Raw genomic sequence first — 22,228 nt, 5'->3', positions numbered from 1 at the left:
TCCCCCGTTGGCTCTGATAACCCCCACATTAGACAGAGTGAGGAACGAGGGTCTAATTGCTATTCTGGTATCGTCGAATTGGCCTCAGAAAGTGGTTGGCGGAGATAACGAAAATGTTTTATTCACAACCGCTGCGACTCCCGCTGCGCAGGGATCTGTTATCTCAGGCTCGGGGGGAAATTTCTCATCCCCACCCAGAACGTCTGGCTCTCTGGGCTTGGCCCGTGAAAGGGTGAATCTAACGTCATGTGGCCTGCCACAGAATGCTATAATGACCATCCAAAGAGCGAGGGCGCCTTCGACGGGTACTGTGTATGAGGCTAAGTGGTGTGTCTTGACTGATGAAGTCCCCTTCCAGTGTTCTGTTGATACTGTGTTGATATTTCTATAGTCTTTCCTTGACAAGGGGAGAGCTTTTTCTACGCTGAAGGTGTATCTTGCTGCCATATCAGCGTGTCACGTGGGTATTAACGGTAAGACAGTGGGACAGCATCCCTTGGTCTGTCGTTTCCCATGGGGAGCACGTCGTTTGCGCCCTGTGTCCAAACCTCTATCACCTGGGTGGGATTTGCCAATGGTGTTGGGGGCTTTATCGGGGCCTCCTTTTGAACCATTATCAGAAGTGGACGCGAAAACGCTTTCCCTTAACCCTCCTGTTATGTTCGTTTGTCAGGAACACTCTACCCACTTGTCCCACACTGTCCTAACAGCTGCCAGCTTGTCTCTCCTGTCTACCAGCCCTTGTCTCTCGATAATCAAATCAGATTACTCTGGGGAAAATGTGAAACGTCTCCAGAGACATTGTGGCTCGAAATATAGTCCTGTCTGTCTCTGCATCTCACAGACTGGCTGTCGATTCATCCTTGGACTTATAGACCCCAGCCAGGATGAGGAGCCCCAAATACGCATCTAAATGTGTTTTGTCCAGCTCCTTCCACTTCTCCCCTTCCACTTTTCTGTAGTGAATTTGGCATGACCAGCTCAAAAGCTGACTTGATGTCAGTCACACGCGTCACTGCCATCCTAGTGGGCCCTGGCACTGTCTTTATTATGTTTTCTGCAGACAGTTTTGCCTGACGCATATTTGGAGATGAAGACCACTGTATTTCACCATGTTTTGACATGAATGTCTTGCTTGGAGGAATAGGAATAGCAATTCCCTCATCTGGTTCAAAATCAGATTCATTAGAATCTGAATTTAGCTCAAGATCGTCTTCGTCTTCAGACACATCCTCCTCTATTTCACTGTCATGATCAGTGATGAAGTCCCGAGCCTCCTGGATTTGCATCCATTTGCTTCTGCTGCTCATTTTGTAAAGGTCCGCCTGACAGAGTGTAATGTTGGTAGGACTCCCATGCAGAGAATATTTGATATGTTTTGACCCTCCCCTGTTGAGTGTCCACTGAATGTGGGTGGAGCTTTCCTATTATTATTATTCCTAAGGTTATGGACACGTCCTACTCGTGCCTCTCAATGGAGTTTAATGCTTTCTACCCTCCGCCGTTCACCTCTGCGGAACAACGGCGGCTACATACGTTGTGTCCTGTGCGCGCTCTGAGAGCTTATGTGTCAAGGACTCTATCGTTTAGGAAAGTGGATCAATTGTTCGTCTCATGGTCTGGCCCTCAAAAGGGTAAGGCTATCACAAAGCAGTGTTTATCACACTGGGTTGTTGAGGCTATAACTTTGGCTTATTCAGCAAAAGGGCTGGAGGAGCCTGTTGGTTTGCATGAGCATTCAACTAGGGGCATTGGCATGTCGTGGGCCTTGTTTAAAGGGGTTTCGTTGCAGGAGGTGTGCGAATCCGCTTCTTGGGCTTCACCCACTATCTTCATGAGGTTTAACAGACTTGACGTTACTGCGCCTCGCTTGGCTCATGCTGTTCTGAGTGTGAACTCATAGGGAGCGCAGGACGCTCTGTCATGATTGGAATGGTCACATATCGTCGAGGTTGGCCTGTCCGGCAATACGGGAGTAAACATGTCCCATATGTGAGATACCTCACGATTGCTTGAAAGAGAACTTAAGGTTACGACCGTAACCCCGGTTCTCTGATAGCATGAGTGAGGTATCTCACCGGATTGCCCTTCTTGCGGTTAGCGAGAAGAGGTTGCTGCCTTGAATGACGCCGTACGCACGATCAGATAATTATATAGGGGGCAGGCCTGGGTGCATCAGACGTGGCCAGCCAATCATGGCTGGCGTAGTGATAAAGTGCTTCTGAGGGATACGCGGGGAGGCATACCCATATGTGAGATACCTCACTCATGCTATCAGAGAACCGGGGTTATGGCCTGATTCCACCGGACGCGTCACGGCAACGTTACGGCAGCGGCACATCTTGGCCGCGGTCACCGCAGCAGATAGGTTCCACTCTAATCAATGAGACCATTTCCACCGGGCGCGGCTGCGGAACGTCTCAGCAGCGTCCCAGGAGCGGCGTGCCGCGCCGCAGCGCTATCATTCCGTAGCATTCCTATTTTTGCCGCGAGCCGCTGCTGAACCGCGTCAATTTCAACAGAGCAGATCGATCAGGGCAGGAAGTGAAAAAGTAAAAGCCATAGAGCATTCCGCTCAATTTTCAAAATAAAACACAATAAATAAAACACCAACATTATTACGTCATGACCGGTGGCACCAGGTCAGCAGTCAATCAATCAAAGGGTCTCAAATCATCCTTTTTATAAGAACAATGTCAGAAAGGACAAAGCCTGGCATTTAATTGCAGTAGTTTTGGGAGTGGAAGGTGAGTACATTAGGTTTAGGATTATCGCGGGATCTCGTGATCTCGCGTGAATACGGCTGGCTCGCAAGGCAGCGTTGCGCTGCCGTAACGCGCCCGGTGGAAATGCAAGCAGGGCAAAGTCGCGGCCAAGACGTGCCGCAGCCGTAACGTTGCCGTAACGCGTCCGGTGGAACCCCCGGGTCACGGTCGTAACCTTAAGATATCGGAACACAGCACATGACTACAGAGGCAGGTCCCTATATCTACCATGGGGTGGCACTGTAGCCTATGGCTAGAGTCATCCAATTTTCCACCTGTGTTTTATCAAGGTGTCCTTGTAGCGTTGCCTATATAGCCAACTGTATGACTGCTTCAGATCATAACTATTCAATAGGCCAAATATTAAGTTTTGCATTTGTTCTTATAGGTGTTTAACTAAAAACTTAAGTAGGCCTACAGGTTCCTATCATTTAACACTGATCCAGTGTCATAAACCTTTCTATACCGACATGATCCAGTGGTATCATGGCATATAGCCCAACCGTTTTTCTGCTGGCAATTATGTTAATCGGAAGTTCCATTTCCCACTGGAACTAGCGTTTGTCCGCTGGCATGCTACTCATGTAAAATGGTATTACCAGTTTATACTGGCACCTACCGTTTTTCCGCTGGCATGCCACTCGTGTAAAATGGTAATTACCAGTTTATACTGGCACCTACCGTTTTCCACTGGCATGCCACTCAAGTAAAATGGTATGTACTAGGGATGTGCATTTCTGGCAAAAATACTATTCAATATTCGCTGAGAAGTATTCGAATAATATTCGAAAATCGGTCAATCAAGAACCCCCCACACACTGCGGCGTCCCGCCCCTTAAACCTCGGTCCGGACGGACCCGAGGTTTCATCCTGGACGGAATATACTACCGTCATCCACCAGCCGGCGAAGGCTGGCTGATTGAACCCCAATCAGGGAGATGGGAGACATCTGGCTGGACAGCCAGGAAGACATTTTAAAAGGAGCACGAGGACTGACATTTGGGAGGAACGGGAGCGAGGGAGAAGGAAGCGCTCGGGTCCGCGAGCGAGAAGGAAGCGCTCGGGTCCGCGAGCGACTAGAGGCTCACGGAGGCCCCAGAGACCGTGAGTATAATATTGTGGTATTTGGAGAAGATGAATGCAATAAATGCCGAGTGCGGCTTAACCCTCGCTTAACGTGTGATTCATACCTGGATCCCGGCTCATTGGGGGAGCGGGGTACCACATTTGGTGGAGAATGCAGGCATTCGAAGATCTCACTGCAATCCCTTGTTAATGTAACCCACCAATCCGGAATGCAGAACCTGGACAGGACAGCCGCCGCTGCAGCAAGAGACGCTGCTGCAGCAATAGACGCCGATGCAGTAAGAGACGCCGATGCAGCAAGAGACGCTGATGCAGTAAGAAACGCCGCTGCAGCAATAGACAACCCGGTCTCACGAAAATACGTGACACTGTCACGTTATTTAATCTATTGAAATGTGATCAGGGACACGTATTTTCAAATTTTTCGTTTCAAAAAGCACAAATTTCAAACCCATGTATTTCAATTGGAAGTATTTATCGTGTCATAAGCACGACTTCCAAACTAAGGTTCTGTCCGGGAGCGTTCTCCCTAATGTCCCTTAAGGAGCTCCGTACAGAACATTTATTTACTGTGATAACTAACAATATGACAGCTTTTGGCCACCCGTTTCTACTTAAACTTGTCTGTGAACAATATGACAGCTTTAGGCCACCCGTTTCTACTTTCACCTTTGATTCTGAGAAATTGTGACAATTCACGGATATATTAAATGCAGGTGCGCTGCTCAGGCAGACCGCGAAGGAAAAAAGGGTAGCTGCTTCATCTGTTCTTTTTAGAATTGTATGTCTTGATGTTTTGATCTAGCCATAGATCTATTGTCTTGTTTTTGGCTATGTGAATGGAAGTCCGCGTCAATGCCTCGCAAGTCCAGTGTCGCGAGCGGACGTGACATCTAGAAATCATACCGTATAATAATGGGTTATCATTAATATTGATGTGTAGGGGTTGATTATAACTCGTGAATAATATTGTTTATACCACAGTCTGGGGGAATACTCGTATTCTGATTGGCTGCAGGGTGTGTATTATCTCCTGATATAGGCCTACAGACACCTGCTAAGTAGTTCCAGTCAGTGTTTAGATTCTCTGCCCGAGCCCGAGCCGACCCGACCCGCGGGCCGGGTCGGGCCGATATTTCCCACCACTATCCTCGGGCCGGGCCTTTGATCGAGCGATTTTATTTTTATTTTATCATTGGTTTATTGGCCTAATCTGAGGAGAAATCTATGCCATAAACAGAAATATTATAGGTCTTTATTACACAGGTCTTCTCAATGCCGTGGAACGCTCCGTTCACTTGCATGGGTCCGGTGACTTGTCAACCCCTCTGCTGATCACCACTACGAATGCTGGTAACAAATAAATTGTAAAAAAAAAAGACACAGCATGTGAAGTTATTTTTTCGTTTTGGCAGTAGTAGCCGTGTAATAAGCGGGCTAATGTATAGAACGTCGCTGGTCAATATCGAAAATAAGACCCTTCAGGGCGAAGCAAGACACCTTCGCTGCGCGTCGGTGTACTGTTTGCCCTGGTGGGGCTTATTTTCCCGATAATGACCGGCGTTCTATGCATTATCCCTACATATATATTTAGCAGAGTAGACTAAATGTGAACAAAGTTACATATGTATTAAAAAAAATGTTGGGTTGAAATCGGGCTCGGGCTCATAATTACAGTTAATCTGTCGGGGCGGGCCGGGCTCGGACAGAACGTGCACGGGCTCGGGCTTGGTTTTCTTTATTAATCGAATGGGAAATGCAATAGGCCTATTTTAGGACCGAATCACCGTTAAACTTGTTTCTAATAACATTCCTAGCGAGAAATATACTTTTTACTTGCATAATCTTTAGTCAGTGATTACGTCTGATCTTTAGTTTTATAGTTATTAGGAAGATTTTATCGGCTCGCTCGCATGTTTCAACGACGTCAGGTTGCTAGGGACGCTGCTTTCGCTAAACTAGCAGCTCACGTGTTTCCTGCGTTTGTGTTATTAAACCGTTACTTTATGTAGCCTAACTTTTAATGATATCATCTTGTTAGAAACACGCATATCTGAGAGCCAACCCAGTCGCCAAAAGCATACGTTGACAGTGTACGTTTTCGTGAACACTGGATTACGTCGCATTTCAACATAAAATAGTGTGTTATACACACACACACACACACACACACACACACACACACACACACACACACACACAATGCATTTCGTTGCTAAAACAACAACAACAGATATTCCCTCAATTATTATTACTTTCAAAATGTTGGCCAAGGTGGAATATCCTTTTTATTTGGGCTGCTTCTAGGACATTTTGGGTGGATTTTTAACGGTATGTGGGCAGGACGTTTTTTGCAGGACCTGGCAACCCTGCGCTGTTGCCCGAGGTGCAGAAATGCTCCGGAACAGATCTGGATCCACTTTGCCCCCCCCCCCCCCCCCTTAAATAAATTCTATGGCAGAATAAAGAATAAATTCATGCATTATCATTAAACTTGAACGTGTGTTTTTACAGTATAGCGTGGTGGAGGGGTGACGTATGTTGGCCAACCCGGAAGTGAGCGTCGCCCTGGTTTCCCTTGACAAAGAGCCAACGGGTTTTTCCATTGGATTTTGGATTATTGCAGAAAAATTAGCATCTTTGAAGCACCTCCTCAAAAACTGAAAATAAATAAATAAAAATTTCTGTGCTCCAAAGAACGAAATGTAAACCAATGCATTCTGAATGGGAGTTTTTCTCCGATTTTTCCATGCTACACAGAACGAAATGTAAACCCATGCAAATAAAGACTTCATGTTCATAATAATTTAAATATCATTAATCGCCTGAGTGTGTACAGTGGTATTCTATTTTTTTCAACGGGGCTGCATCCAGTCACTTGACCGTCATGGTTGCTATGGTGGTTGCTATCGACCGCCCCCTCTAATCCTTACATGGTTCTAAAAACCACGCGGCAAAGGAGCTGCCGTCCATTGTGTTGTTTTTGTCGTAAACTAGGGTCCGATGGTTAAAAAATAGACAGATATTCCAAGGTATCCTTAAAAGCTTGGATGTTTTTATTTTGTGCAGTTTAGACTTCTATAACCTATTTTTGAAAGCAAAACACCAAGCTCATTGATTTAACGAGGCAGGGTTATTTGAAACACATTATTAAATAAATATTTATGAGAGGTCCTCATAAATATTCCTTCTCCTGAGTTTGCTTCCTATTTAAAATAATAATAATAATAATAAATGAAATTTATATAGCGCTTAATATAGTACTCTAAGACGCTTTACATATTGGCCTATCAAAACTATGTAAGACAGACTAGGAATAAAAGAAAAACAGAGGTTAAACATGAAGAATAAGGTGTGAGTTAGGTCTATTACCTCTCAAAAATCTCCATCGGGAAGCAAATCTATAGCTGGTCATTATTGATAAAGGCCTCCAAAATCGACAGCTAATTACTACCCCGAAACATATTCAAATATGATCATGTGTGGCACTGTTGCAATCGCCTCGAAACGTAGATGTCAAAGGACACCTTGTTTGCCCCGTTACGCCTCCGGGAAGATATTTTCATACTTCTAATGGATTGATTCATATTTTAAGGTTCTCGGAGTGAGACTTTAAGCGGCTGCAGCAGAAGTGTTGAGACGAAAGATGATATCAAGACATTTATAGAATATTCCGATTCACATTATGATTCTTCGTCATAACTATCCGACCAAACATCCTTCACATTCACCGAGCTAAGATTATGAAAGTCCAGGCCCCCCTCCATCTCGTTGCACCTGCACCCAGCGGCTCGCTTGCATGATTTTGGCCTGAAGTTCTTCCCAGACCTACACCCTAGCCATCCAACATGCATATCTTAGAATCAGGCCTCTCTTTAATAGTGACAAAAAGTTATGAGAGAAATACACATTTGAATTGATTCAGCTATTCCCTCAGAAGTCTGGGGTCAAAAGGTCAAAAGGAGCCGGCACCACGCCGCTTATGAGACAACAAAAGTTTATGTGTATTTCTCTCATAACCTTTTGTCATTATTAAAGAGAGGCCTGATTCTCAGATATGCAGGTTGGATGGCTACTGTGTAGGTCTGGGAAGAACTTCAGGCCAAAAGCGAGCCGCTGGGTGAAATGTGCAACGAGATGGAGCACTTGCTGAGACATTTCCTGTAAGCCACAGGTTGAAGCGTATATGCGTTCTTTGAGACCCCCTTTTATATATAAGAGACCCCAAGGCTTACTTAAATGTTGTCGACTCAGTCACCTATTGCATCACTTCCTTTAGGGCTTCGGCCTCCGAATTGATCATTGTAGTATAATTGAATGCCCTCTTTCATATATATGATACCTCCACCACTGGGACGTGGCAGCAATTCTCCAAATCCATATGGGGAGGGGGGGGGGTGATGCTTGTGGACAGTAGGGTTGTACACTAGACATAAATAGGAAGCAAACTCAGGAGAAGGAATGACCTCTCATAAATATTTATTTAATAAATTGTTTCAAATAACCCTGCCTCGTTAAATCAATGAGCTTGGTGTTTTGCTTTCAAAAATAGGTTATAGAAGAAGTCTAAACTGCACGAAATAAAAACATCCAAGCTGCCTTTTAAGGATACCTTGGAATATCTGTCTATTTTATAACCATCGGACCCTAGTTTACGACAAAAACAACACAATGGACGGCAGCTCCTTTGCCGTGTGGTTTTTGGAACCATGTAAGGATTAGAGGGGGCGGTCGATAGCAACCACCATAGCAACCATGACGGTCAAGTGACTGGATGCAGCCTCGTTGAAAAAAATAGAATACCACTGTACACACTCAGGAGATTAATTATATTTAAATTATTATGAACATGAAGTCTTTATTTGCATGGGTTTACATTTCGTTCTGTGTAGCATGGAAAAATCTGAGAAACACTCCCATTCAGAATGCATTGGTTTACATTTCGTTCTTTGGAGCACAGATATTTTTATTTATTTATTTATTTTCAGTTTTTGAGGAGGTGCTTCAAAGATGCTAATTTTTCTGTAATAATCCAAAATCCAATGGAAAAACCTGTTGGCATTTTGTCAAGGGAAACCAGGGCGACGCTCACTTCCGGGTTGGCCAACATACGTCACTACATATCACTAAATATATATGTAGGGATAGTGCATAGAACGCCGGTCATTATCGGGAAAATAAGCCCCACCAGGGCAAACAGTACACCGACGCGCAGCGAAGGTGTCTTGCTTCGCCCTGAAGGGTCTTATTTTCGATATTGACCGGCGACGTTCTATACATTAGCCCGCTTATTACACGGCTACTGCCAAAACGAAAAAATAACTTCACATGCTGTGTCTTTTTCTTTTTTACAATTTATTCGTTACCAGCATTCGTAGTGTTGATCAGCAGAGGGGTTGACAAGTCACCGGACCCATGCAAGTGAACGGAGCGTTCCACGGAATCGAGAAGACCCGTGTAATAAAGACCTATAATATTTCTGTTTATGGCATAGATTTCTCCTCAGATTAGGCCAATAAACCAATGATAAAATACAAATAAAATCGCTCGATCAAAGGCCCGGCCCGAGGATAGTGGTGGGAAATATCGGCCCGACCCGGCCCGCGGGTCGGGTCGGCTCGGGCTCGGGCTCGGGCAGAGAATCTAAACACTGACTGGAACTACTTAGCAGGTGTCTGTAGGCCTATATCAGGAGATAATACACACCCTGCAGCCAATCAGAATACGAGTATTCCCCCAGACTGTGGTACAAACAATATTATTCACGAGTTATAATCAACCCCTACACATCAATATTATTGATAACCCATTATTATACGGTATGATTTCTAGATGTCACGTCCGCTCGCGACACTGGACTTGCGAGGCATCGACGCGGACTTCCATTCACATAGCCAAAAACAAGACAATAGATCTATGGCTAGATCAAAACATCAAGACATACAATTCTAAAAAGAACAGATGAAGCAGCTACCCTTTTTTCCTTCGCGGTTTGCCTGAGCAGCGCACCTGCATTTAATATATCCGTGAATTGTCACAATTTCTCAGAATCAAAGGTGAAACTAGAAACGGGTGGCCTAAAGCTGTCATATTGTTCACAGACAAGTTTAAGTAGAAACGGGTGGCCAAAAGCTGTCATATTGTTAGTTATCACAGTAAATAAATGTTCTGTACGGAGCTCCTTAAGGGACATTAGGGAGAACACTCCCGGACAGAACCTTAGTTTGGAAGTCGTGCTTATGACACGACAAATACTTCCAATTGAAATACATGGGTTTGAAATTTGTGCTTTTTGACACGAAATTTTTTAAAATACGTGTCCCTGATCACGTTTCAATAGATTAAATAACGTGACAGTGTCACGTATTTTCGTGAGACCGGGTTGCAATAGACGACGATGCAGTAAGAGACGCCGATGCAGCAAGAGACGCCGATGCCACCGCCGCCGCAGCAGGATACGAGGCCGCAGCGGGAGACGAGGCCGCAGCGCGAGACGAGGCCGCAGCGGAAGACGAGGCCGCAGCGGGAGACCGGGACGTGACGGTGCCGTCGGCCTACGCGGACGAGGGGACGGGCCGGCCCTGCATGCTGGCAACCTGTTGGGCACATGAAGCGTGCGGGTGCCCAACCGTACCTGCGAGGGTTATGAACAAAGAGACACAGGCCATATTGGACACCGGCAGCGTGGTCACCCTCCTCCGCCCGACCTGGCGGAGGGAAGGGAAGGGTCACCCATGGAGGTGACGTGTGTACACGGGGACACCCGGACATACGAGACCTGCCACGTGGTCATCCGGACACCACAGGGGGTGCTCACGGCTAGGGCAGGGATCGTGCCACAACTCACGGTGCCGCTTCCGATCGGGAGGGATTGTCCGATAGCCCACCAGAAGCGGATCAGGCCTCACAGGGAGGCCCACCAGAAGCAGATGGTGCCTCACCGGGAGGGCAACCAGGAGCAGACCGACGCTGATGCCTTGTCCCGACGCGATACCTGCCTGGGCGGGTTCCCCTACTACCGGGGGCCTAATCAAGCGGTGGAGGAGTGTAGCCTCCCGCCCCTTAAACCTTGGTCCGGACGGACCCGAGGTTTCATCCTGGACGGAATATACTACCGTCATCCACCTGCCGGCGAAGGAGAGCACCTGTTGAACCCCAATCAGGGAGATGGGAGACACCTGAGCACGAGGACTGACATTTGGGAGGAACGGGAGTGAGAGAGAAGGAAGCGCTCGTGTCCGCGAGCGAGAAGGAAGCGCTCGGGTCCGCGAGCGACTAGAGGCTCACGGAGGCCCTAGAGACCGCAAGTATAATATTGTGTTATTTGGAGAAAATGTATGCAATAAATGCCGAGTGCGGCTAACCTTTGCTTAACTTGTGATTCATACCTGGAGCCCGGCTCATTGGGGGAGCGGGCTGCCACAGCACGCACACACACACGCACCTCGGATACACGCACAAACAACGACACAGGGAGAGTATGGAAGGATGTAGCAAAATTCAAATGGCAATGCAATTTGCAATTCAATAAGTCATGACATTATGCAATTGACAATTCATTATGCAATTTAATAATGTAATTTGGAAATACGTTATTCAAAGTGTATTTTAATATGCAAAGTGTCACTGAAATCCTCAATAAAATTTGCAAACGTGATAACAATAAAAATAGAATAACCTTCCTTTATTCAAATTGAAAAGCTATAGCGTCCCCGTGATTGCATTGCACTTCGCCAAGCTCCATCTGTTGCAAAATTCAAAAGACATTTCAATCCACAAAACACTTTGCAAAAGATTTTACAAAACGTTTTGCAAAAGTTTATGCAAAATCATTGTTTTGCGTTCTCTTAAGAGAATTTTGGTTTTTTATTTAGCTGTAGCCTTGAGAAAAGTGTTGTGTATTCTGGGTTAAATATGATTCCGTAGTAATGAAGCACCGGGGTATTCTGGGTAATATTCTGGCGGTAGTCCCTCTCGGTTGTTACCACTGTTCACGTGCAATGCTGGCTTAATGAACAGTTAACACAACGTTGTTGTCCGTGTTTATGTGAAGAAGTAAGGATATAACAAATCTGGCGACGAGGACGTCTGAACCGGCGCGTATTGTCTACCAGAAGTGGAGTTTTCTGTTTCCCGCTGATGCCCCGTGGTTCGCATGACTGCCGACCCTCAGTGCGCGGGGTGTGCTCCGGACAAGTCAGCTGGAGGGAAGAACGGACAAGCGATGACGTTGTGAGTTTTATTTGAGGGGGAAGCAGCACTAATAGCAAGGGGCTTAAATGGCTGCAATTATTGGCTCAATCGGCACCTTTGAAGAGAGCATCGAGCAATGGAGCTCATATACAGAGCGTTTTGGCTACTTTGCCATGGCTAATGGAATAACAGATGAGAAACTGGTGCCCACTTTTTTGAGTATAATGGGACCAAAAACGTTTAACCTGCTGCGAGATTTACTACAACCAGTAAAGCCAGGCAGTAAAACATACGAGGAAATACTAGATATACTGACAAACCACCTTTCACCCAAACCCCTGGTAATTGCAGAAAGATTCCGATTTCAAAAACGTGGCCAGGAAGAGGGTGAGTCTGTCACTATGTTTATGGCAGCCCTACGCAAGTTGGCTGAACACTGTGTTTGGGGATGTGTTAAATGACACACTAAGGGACAGGCTGGTTAGTGGACTGAGAAATGAAGCAGCACAGAAGAGATTGCTCACAGAAAGAACATTGACGCTGGAAAAAGGCATAAATGTTAGTGTGACAATGTAAATGGCATCAAAGGAAGCCCAACAACTAAATGCTACAGGAAGAGTACACCAACTCGTCAGTGATAAAACGTACGTACAAGGGCCATGTTTTCGCTGTGGTAAATCTGGACACCTTTCAGCGACATGCTGGGCTAAAGAGTTGTACTGTCATAAATGTGGAAAAAAAAGGCCACATAGAACGGGCATGCAGAAGTAATACGAGCACAGGCACAAGCTCAAAGATAGAGAACGAAAGAGACAATGTCAAATACAAACAGAAAAGACATGTGCGCACAGTCCAGCATAAAAATGAGAGGAGTGATTCCTGTAAATACTGTGCGGATAATGAGTGTGGATGGGAGCTCAGATGGCTACTGGGCTGAGCCACAGTTGGAAGGGCACTGTGGCCATCAGACACTGTGTTTAAAGCACATACCGGACACGAGTGCACATGGAAGGGATGACAGATGTGACTGTAATCCACAATGGACAAACAAAAAAGCTCCCAGTCTATGTGACCAAGGGGAATCATCCTGCTATAATGGGACGTGCATGGCTACGTGAAATTCCTCTTGACTGGCAGGTGGTTAGGAAGCTGTCACACATTCTCACTCCCCTACAGGAGATACTGGAGAAAAACGCAGAGGTTTTCCGTGACGAATTAGGCAGCATGAAGGATATAAGTGTGAAGTTACATGTCAAAGCTGACTCCAAGCCTGTGTTCATGAAAGCTAGACCAGTGCCATATGCAATCCGAAGCAAGGTGGAAGCGGACGTGGATGCCCTGGTCAAGAATGGCGTTTTGGAGCCTGTGACGATCAGTGAATGGGCCACGCCCATCGGCCATCGTCCTGTGTTACTAGCAGAACAATATCCCCTTCCCCTAATTGCTGACTTGTTTTCTGGGCTGAGTGGGGGTCAAAATTCAGCAAGATATATCTCAGTCAGGCTTACCTACAAATGCATGTGGAAGAACAGCCACGTGAAATGTTGACCATCAACACACATAAGGGACTTTTTAGATACTGCAGACTGCCTTTTGGCATCACCTCAGCCCCAGCACTCTTTCAGCGATGGATCAGATCCTCAGCGGATTGCCAGGGATACAGTGCTACTTCGACGATATCTTGTGCACCGGAACTAGCGATGATGAACATCTGCACAACTTGGACGCTACCCTCCAAAGACTGAAGGACTACGGCTTGAGAGTCCGTAAGGAGAAATTTGATTTCTTTCGACCATCAGTGGAATATCTGGGGCATGTAATTAGAATAGAATATAATCTTTATTTGTCATTGGGTTGAATACAGTGTATTTACACAACGAAATTAAGGTGCAGATCTTGTTCAGTGCTTTTTTTTTTTAATTTAAAAAAATATATATATTTTTTTATTTTAATGCAATTAATGCAGATTGGCTACACACTGCACCATCCAAGGTAGCAGCAGTCGTGGATGCATCTCCGCCCCAGAATGTCAGCCAGCTACGATCCTTCTTAGGACTGTTGAACTACTACGGGCGCTTCATTCCCAATTTATCTTCGCTGCTACAACCGCTGTACGAACTGCTACGCCAAGATAAAAAATGGAAGACGGCTGGCTGTCAGGAGGCTTTTGAAAAGGCTAAAAAGGTGCTGACGTCGTCCGAGGTCCTGACTCACTTTAACCCATCACTTCAGCTTCAGCTCGCCTGTGACGCCTCCCCATACGGAGTAGGGGCTGTCCTTTCTCATGTTTTACCAAGTGGTGAGGAAAAGCCAATTGCTTTTGCATCAAGGACATTAAACAAGGCAGAGTCTAATTATGCTCAGCTAGAACGGGAGGCACTGAGCATTGTGTTCGGAGTTCGAAGTTTCATCAGTACCTATATGGGAGACGGTTCACACTCCTAACTGACCACAGACCCCTCACAACCATCCTTGGTCCACACACAGGTATACCATCGCTCGCCGCTTCCCGACTGCAGCGGTGGGCTTTGTTTTTGTCAGCACATAAATATGACATCAAATATCGGAAGGCAGACTCCCACTGCAATGCGGATGGTGTATCCAGGCTGCCACTGCCTGTCACGAACCCGGAGTCTAACACAGTGGACATATTCTACTTTAGGGAGGTAGAAAAAGCACCTGTTTCAGCTGTACAGGTTAAGAAAGAGACACAAAATGACCCTGAATTGTCTGCTGTGATGGACATCATTGTCAAGGGTCGACCTGTTGGTGATGACGCAAACTTGAAACCTTTCCTCGGAAGAAGGTTGGAGCTGTCTGTCCAGTCTGGGTGTTTGATGTGGGGGAGGAGGGTCGTCATTCCCTTGTCACTTCGCACAAAAGTGCTGCAACAGCTGCATTCGGGACACAGTGGAATAGTACGTATGAAAGAAATAGCAAGAAGCTACTTTTGGCGGCCTAAGATGGATAGCCAAATTGAGGAGCTTGCCAAGAGCTGTTCATCAAGCCAAAAAGTCAGAAACAACCCTCCCCCCGCACCTATTCACCCCTGGGGGTTTCCACAAGGACCATGGCAGCGTGTGCATATTTTGCGGGACCATTTGAGGACAGAATGTTTCTTATTGCTGTTGATGCACACAGTAAATGGCCGGAGGTGGCTATCATGAGATCAACCACGGCAGAGAAGACTATTGAGAAGTTGGGGGAAATGTTTAGTCGGTTCGGATCTCCCGCACAGCTCGTCCCTGACAATGGACCTCAATTTGTCTCACAGGAAATGGCTGGGTTCCTACAAGCTAATGAAGTTCAACATATTAAGTCAGCTCCTTACCACCCCGCAACGAATGGTCTCGCTGAAAGGTTCGTTCAGACCATAAAGCATGCTTTGAAATTATCACAGGGACAAGGAACACTACATCAGAGACTGCATATCTTCCTGCTGACCTGCCGCAACAGTGCACATGCAACCGCCAAGACTTCTCCTGCTAGCCTAATGCTAAAGAGAGACCTGCGCACCACCTTTGACCTCTTAAAACCCTCATCGGTGAAGGAAGTTGTCCAAAGTCAACAAGAGAAACAGGTTGGGTACAGAGTTAGGGTTTTTTATTTTATTTTTCCACAATGTCTTTTATTTATGATGACTATATGCTCTGTAAGGTGACCTTGGGTGTCTTGAAAGGCGCCTCTAAATTAAATGTATTAATATTATTATTATTATTAGAGAACAGAAGGGCAAAGAAAGAGTTTTCACCGCAGGAGAATCTGTGCTGGTAAAGAACTACCGTGGCGAACCTAAATGCCACTGTTATTGCACAAACTGGTCCGGTGTCTTACACGGTCCAGACAGCTGATAGTGTTTGGCAAAGACACGTTGATCAAGTCCTGCAGACTCCGTCAGTGCCGGCGGTGCCGGTACTGGGGAATTTTCCAGATGCACCTGTCACTACACCGGTTCATCTACCCTCACAAGTGCAGGACCCAACTGCACCAGAGACAACTGTTCCAGTGGAGGATGCGGCTGTAGCCGACGCTGAGAGACCGCTCCTTACAGTTGCACCTGCATCAAGTTCACCTTTGGAAGACCATGAGATTAATATGTCTTCGGAGAATAGATACCCTACCAGAGAGCGACGGCCTCCTGCTCGTATGGACTTGTACAGATTTACTTAGTGAATGACCCAAGTTGCTGAGGCAGAATAATCCCCATGGGTACGGTCAGGGGACTGAGGTAGTCCAACCTCACCCCTAGGTAGCTATGTAGAGAATACTGACCTGTGTTGTAAATTTTACGTTATTCATAACTGTTTAATGGTTGATGTGTTAGACATCTGCAATGTTGTATAATTTATGGTTGTTTCACAAAAGTATTTTCTTTGTAAGAGGGGAGGAGATGTTGTGTATTCTGGGCTTACTATGATTCCATAGTAATGAAGCACCGGGGTATTCTGGGTAATATTCTGGCGGTAGTCCCTCTCGGTTGTTACCACTGTTCACGTGCCATGGTGGCTTAATGAACAGTTAACGCAACGTTGTTGTCCGTGTTTATGTGAAGAAGTAAGGATATAAAAAAAAGAAAAGCGTGGAAGACGGGCTCACGCGAGTGCGGGCACTGGACAAGCCCTTAAGGCAAAGCCTATACGGCTACGCCTACAATCATAGAACTTGAGTTATAATAACATAACTTGACTTCTGTTACTATTCTGTCTTAAAGCGTGGGAATACCTTCAAACCAGTGGGACACCTTCAAATAAGCTGTAGCTCCAAGGATCAACTGGGTCAAGGAGACAAAAAAATGGTTGTTGTCCTGAAACTGCTAGGTAAGATAGGACAGGATCAGATAAAATAAGATAAGATAAGGCTTTATTATTGCCCAGTGTGGTTGTTTTTTTTTCGAAGCAACAATGATAGAGAAGGTTCAGGATGGTTTTGTCTCTCGTCCTTGTTGTGAATTAGGGGTTAGTCAAACAGTCTGCAACTTCCATGGTGATGTCCGCCGGCAGACAGGACTTGAAGGAAAGCAGTGATGAGGATCAATTGTGAAATACTTAAATCAGATATTGACTCCCGCGGAACACAAATTTGAGACTGGATACTGAGTTGAACTGGATACTGTGAAACACTGAGATACTTCTACTGCAATTCTCTGAACTTTACCTAATTGTTTTACGTTAATGTTAAAGTTAAATATTGCACTTAAAAATGGCTTTGTTTAAATATTTTTGTTAAACATGAGTGAGTTATCTGCTTGTGAAAATAAAAATACTGTTGCTGTTACATGCTGTTACATGTATTTTGTTGTTATTTTTACTTAAAGGAGACATATTATGGTGTTTTCCCAACAAGTAAACATAGTATTTGGGTTCCAGAAAACATGTTTTTGAAGCTGTTTGCTGGAAATAGCTATTCCCCTCTGTTTCAGTCCCTTCAGTATGCGCTGTTTCTGGTGTCTGTAGCATTGATGCAAATGAGCTGCTGCCCATTGACAAATGAGCTGTCAGACTGAACCACAGCATGGAGGAGAAGGGATTGTTGCCGTTTGCTGACTCCTGGAGATCTATATCTATATAATATAACATTACATAATATTATATACGGGTATTCATATAAAATATCTAATATCACCGCCAAAAGCTATGTACGCCTCGGATGACATTATGAATAATAAAGACTGTGTTTGACGTCTCTGGTATTTCCACAAGTAAAGACTCATAGTGGGGGTTATCTCGGCCATGGTTGAGAAGAATTGGGGGGAAGGAACTTTGGCATTGACTCTCTGAAGTCCATGAACCGGAGTACAAGCCCATGAAAGGGCTTGTACTCCGGGAGTTCCCCCAGCCGGAGCTGCTCGTCCGCTGGTCCACAAAATCTTAGCGATGCTCTGATTGGAGGGGAGTGGGGAGGTAATATTCGACTGTGCTAGGAGAGGGCGCCGAAACTGACTCGCTCATTTGGTAGCTGGAGGCGGGCTGCTTCCAGAAATGCATATCTCACACAAAAAATCATGTACAGACTTTCTTCAAAGTTTGTATGAGTGTGGGAGTACCATCTACCCACAACAACACCCCAAATCCCAGGAAAAGTGCTGTTTTCATAATATGTCCCCTTTAATCAAAACAACCAGACTGCAACAAAACACTTTTATGCAAAAACGATCTGCTTTTGCAAATTAACTCATCAATATCTAAACCTATGTATGTATAATTACATATATGATGTCGCCACAATCACCAAAGTGATGATAATTTCATTCCTCTGGGTGTTAAGTGGGCCTTAAGTGAGTAGAGATCATATGGTAATCCTGTATATTATGCTAAAGACACTCAATGATATATTTTGGAATGAACTACAAGCTTTATTGACCTGGTTAACCAAAATCTTCTTTATCAACATATTTGTGTAACAGAGTCAATTATACAGCAGTAATATGTGTAACATAGTCAAATATACAACAGTAATATGGATTATTATAATTCCACAAAATCTGATTCAATAATTATAACCTGACATGTCCGGCCTCCTGAGTCAATATGTGGAACGTTTGAGACTTAGTTTCTTTACCCCAACGTTCACTTTCGTGGGTCCCCCCTATAAATCTGCTTCACGCTTTGGCCTCTCGCCTTTTGATGTTGAACTCGGGAGAGGTGAGCGACACTGTGGTCACAGAAATGTCCATGTTTTAGCCTAGCTTAAACTTATTGTGTAGTACGCTAACATATTTCTGTAATTTAATTTGTGTTGGGGCTCACGTTAAGAGTTGACCGGAGGATATTGTTATTTACACCTTTGTCAGGTATGTTTTCTTTTTTTAATGAATTGAATGCAACGTCCCCTTTTGATGTTGTACTCCTTGGGAGAGGAGCTCACGTTAATAAGAGTTGACCGGAGGATATTGTTGTTATTTAAACCTTTGTCAGAATAAACTGGTATATCCTGGTCTGGGCCTCTTCCAAACACAACGCAGAACATGCCAGAAACTCACCGGTTACATTTGATCACAATAAGGAAAAGCTTTAATCATTTTATGACAAACCATTCTACAACATGTGATTACCCTTTGTACTGTGCTTCCACGCTGTTTGGATTGGAGTCAAGTTAATTCATAACTACTGAAAATGACCCAATGTAACTATAATAAATAATTTACACAAAAAAACAAATGGGACAAGACAAATTAGCATTAGGTGTTGAAAGCTGTACCGTTTGGAAACGAATCAATATATCTTGAATATCCAATATATATATACAATATATCTTTATCTTGAAAATCAAGATAAAGCATTTGTAATCAATTCAGCAAAAGGCAGATGCTAGAAAGGTATGTCTTGAAGTGAACTTTGACCGTATATATGGCCATGTTATCACTATATAGGCACAGTCACATAGACTGACTTAGCTCACAGTTTCATCTACCGACTAACACTGTGCTTCTACTAGAAGTCTGGTTGTACATCAGCATGAACAGGCGTAACTTGAAGAACGTGTTGGTGGTGTCCATCGGGTTCCTCTCCCTGTTCACGGCGTATGGCGGCCTTCAGAGTCTGCAGGTAAGGGTGACAAAGATCTTGAATACTTTTTGTAACGATACTAATGCCGTTTTGACATAATTTTTTTAAATAGAAGGAAATTGCAGCCCTTAAACAGCCCGTCGACCCACTGTTTTAGCTGGCATAGATTAGTATGTTGACAATTATGTAAGACTAAGTTACTACGTTTAAAACAAATAAGAAAATGCACTGGAAAAAGCCTTCTGTTGAACCAATTAAAAAAAACATGGGTAATGGTTCACATCTATATTACATAACTTGAGCCAATGACAAATATATAGCTTGCCTCAAACAATATTTCCTATGTTCATAAAAACAAAATAATACAACTTGGCACCAAGTATAATTCTATTCTTTGAATGAAGTTAATACATTTAAATCGTATGTTAAATCCTAAACAAAAAAATATTGATTCACTCCAACAATTGGTTCTCATTTAAGAAATATCTATCAGAAATAATTTGGTTTATCCAATCAAAAAGATTACAATCATTATTGTATACATCATCATCATTTTTTCCCGCTCGGCTCTCGCTGCTTCATGGCCTTGAGGCGCTTCTGTCTGGATTCGACATCACATCGCGACATCAGTCAGGGTTAGGTGCTTTGCCAAAGACACCTCGATACACTGCTTGGTGAAGCCGGGGATCGAACCAACAACCTTCAGATTACCAGCCAACCCGCTCTACCACCTGAGCTACTGCCGCCAGTGAGTCATTGTCACTCTGGTCAAGGCTTGTGCTTTCACCTCAAAAAGTCGCCAAAAGTCACCAATAGCAGCTGAAAAAGAAGCTAGATTTGTCGCTTGTCGCTGTTTTGAAAAAAAGTCGCCAAAGGGGTCTGAAAAGTAGCTAAATATAGCGACAAAATCGCTAAGTTGGCAACACTGCGGTTTGGTCCAGTAGTCGTAAGCGTCTTTGTATTTAATGCGCATGCGCAGGCTTGTACGTAACCTTGAAATTGTACATTTGTCTGAACAAATATTTCTAAATTGAGCTCCTAATCAAGTATAACAGTGTTTTAGGAAGAAAACAAAAAAAATATTTGGATTGAATGACAAAATTATTAATCAGTTGAATACACAACCTTAAAATTTTACATTTGTCAAAATGGATATTTCTTAATTGAGCTCCTAATTAAAAATATCTATATTTCACAGTATTTTGAAACAAAAAAAAGTTATTTTAAAAATAAAACAAAAAATGTTTATTTGAATTGAATTACAAAATAATAATCAGATGAAGTACGGCTTAAAACCCTTTTTCCAGTGTGGGTTTGGGTTCACTGGCTCTTCTGTCCACTGTTATATATCACTTTTGCTGAAACTATCAATAGGAAGGAAGGGGAACGTGTTATCCCTAAACTAAACCACCCAGCTTTTGGATAGTTAATATTTAAGCTAGTACCATCATTGTGTATAAACAATATAATCAGCTGTGAGGTATGTGAAATGCACCGCACACCGTGGTGTTAAACTCTTAGTGTCTGAGAAGCCCAACGCCCTCCCTCGGCACAGCCATCAACACATATCAGAAACATAGGATTATTCACCAGTCATACCTTAATGACAAATTATAATCTTATTTGAGATAGTTTGATGTAAAATTGCATCATATAAGAAATTGCTTCATTTTTTTGTATTACTATTTTTAGTATTTCTTAATTCAATATTGTATTAATTTGAAACCATACTACAACTTCCAACTCCGTCCAACCCATCTCGACACAGAAAGCATGAACAAATATTCATGTAGAGTCATGAATTACTGTGTTATCCCAGTCTACTCCAATGCAATTTCTGTTCTCTTACTACCAAATGCCAGTGAACAGTGCCCGCAGCATGAAGAATAATAACATGAAAAAGGGATAATAATGACGAGGGAAAAAAATATGGAATCAATCAATAAAACTGAAACGGATCATAGCTCCCTCCAAGGTCCTGCAAGGTCCTCTCTTGCACCAATAATGCTCATTTGGAGCACCTTGTTGAAGGTGTTCCATCATGAGACCGAATCGCCTAGGAATGAGGTTTAAAAAGCAAGTGTTTAACAAGCCATCATCTCTTTCCAACCTCTCCTTCCTCTAGAGTAGCCTGAATGCAGAGGAGGGGATGGGTGTGGCCTCGCTGAGCGTCATCTATGCCTCCATCATCATCTCCTCCATGTTCCTACCCCCCCTTATGATCAAGAACCTGGGTTGCAAATGGACCATTGTGGTCAGCATGGCCTGCTATGTGTCCTACTCGTTTGGAAACCTCTATCCTGGATGGTAAATATTTGATTCAACTGGATTCGTAAAAATCGAACTATTTATTTTTTGCTAGCTCCAAGAAGCCTTGGACGGAAAGTAGAAATACTACCTTAAAAAAGAAAATCGTTAATTATCATAATTTCCTATTTTTTTTCGCCATCTGGCTTGGGATTCAGACTCGCAACCTTTGGGCTACTTGTCTGTTTCTCTAACTTTTGGCTGCCATCCTCCCGAAATGCCTACCAATTATTAACACTAGCACATGCTTCATAGGGTCTATGTGTGGGTAGCTTAGGTTCTTAAAATACATAACAGATAAACTATATAAACGATATAAACTAGGCCTACAACACCATACCGGATCTAGCTACACCGGAAACTAAACAACAA

General features: G+C 44.1%; 1 protein-coding gene across 1 annotated transcript in view; it reads left to right on the top strand.

Annotated features, from left to right (window-relative positions):
- The first annotated feature begins 18,678 nt into the window (after positions 1 to 18,678).
- Positions 18,679 to 22,228, top strand: part of LOC130374448 (protein unc-93 homolog A-like) — a 29,050-nt gene continuing 25,500 nt past the window's right edge. The window contains 4 exon segments of the mRNA XM_056581212.1: positions 18,679 to 18,685; positions 18,797 to 18,834; positions 19,482 to 19,588; positions 21,675 to 21,856. Of these exon segments, the coding sequence (XP_056437187.1) occupies positions 19,499 to 19,588; positions 21,675 to 21,856 (272 nt within the window). The 5' untranslated portion in view covers positions 18,679 to 18,685; positions 18,797 to 18,834; positions 19,482 to 19,498.

This window comes from Gadus chalcogrammus, chromosome 21 (genome assembly GCF_026213295.1).
Source record: "Gadus chalcogrammus isolate NIFS_2021 chromosome 21, NIFS_Gcha_1.0, whole genome shotgun sequence".
Classification (NCBI taxonomy): domain Eukaryota; kingdom Metazoa; phylum Chordata; class Actinopteri; order Gadiformes; family Gadidae; genus Gadus; species Gadus chalcogrammus.
The sequence above is the reverse complement of the archived record's forward strand: the minus strand, read 5'-3'. Positions and strand labels throughout refer to the sequence as shown.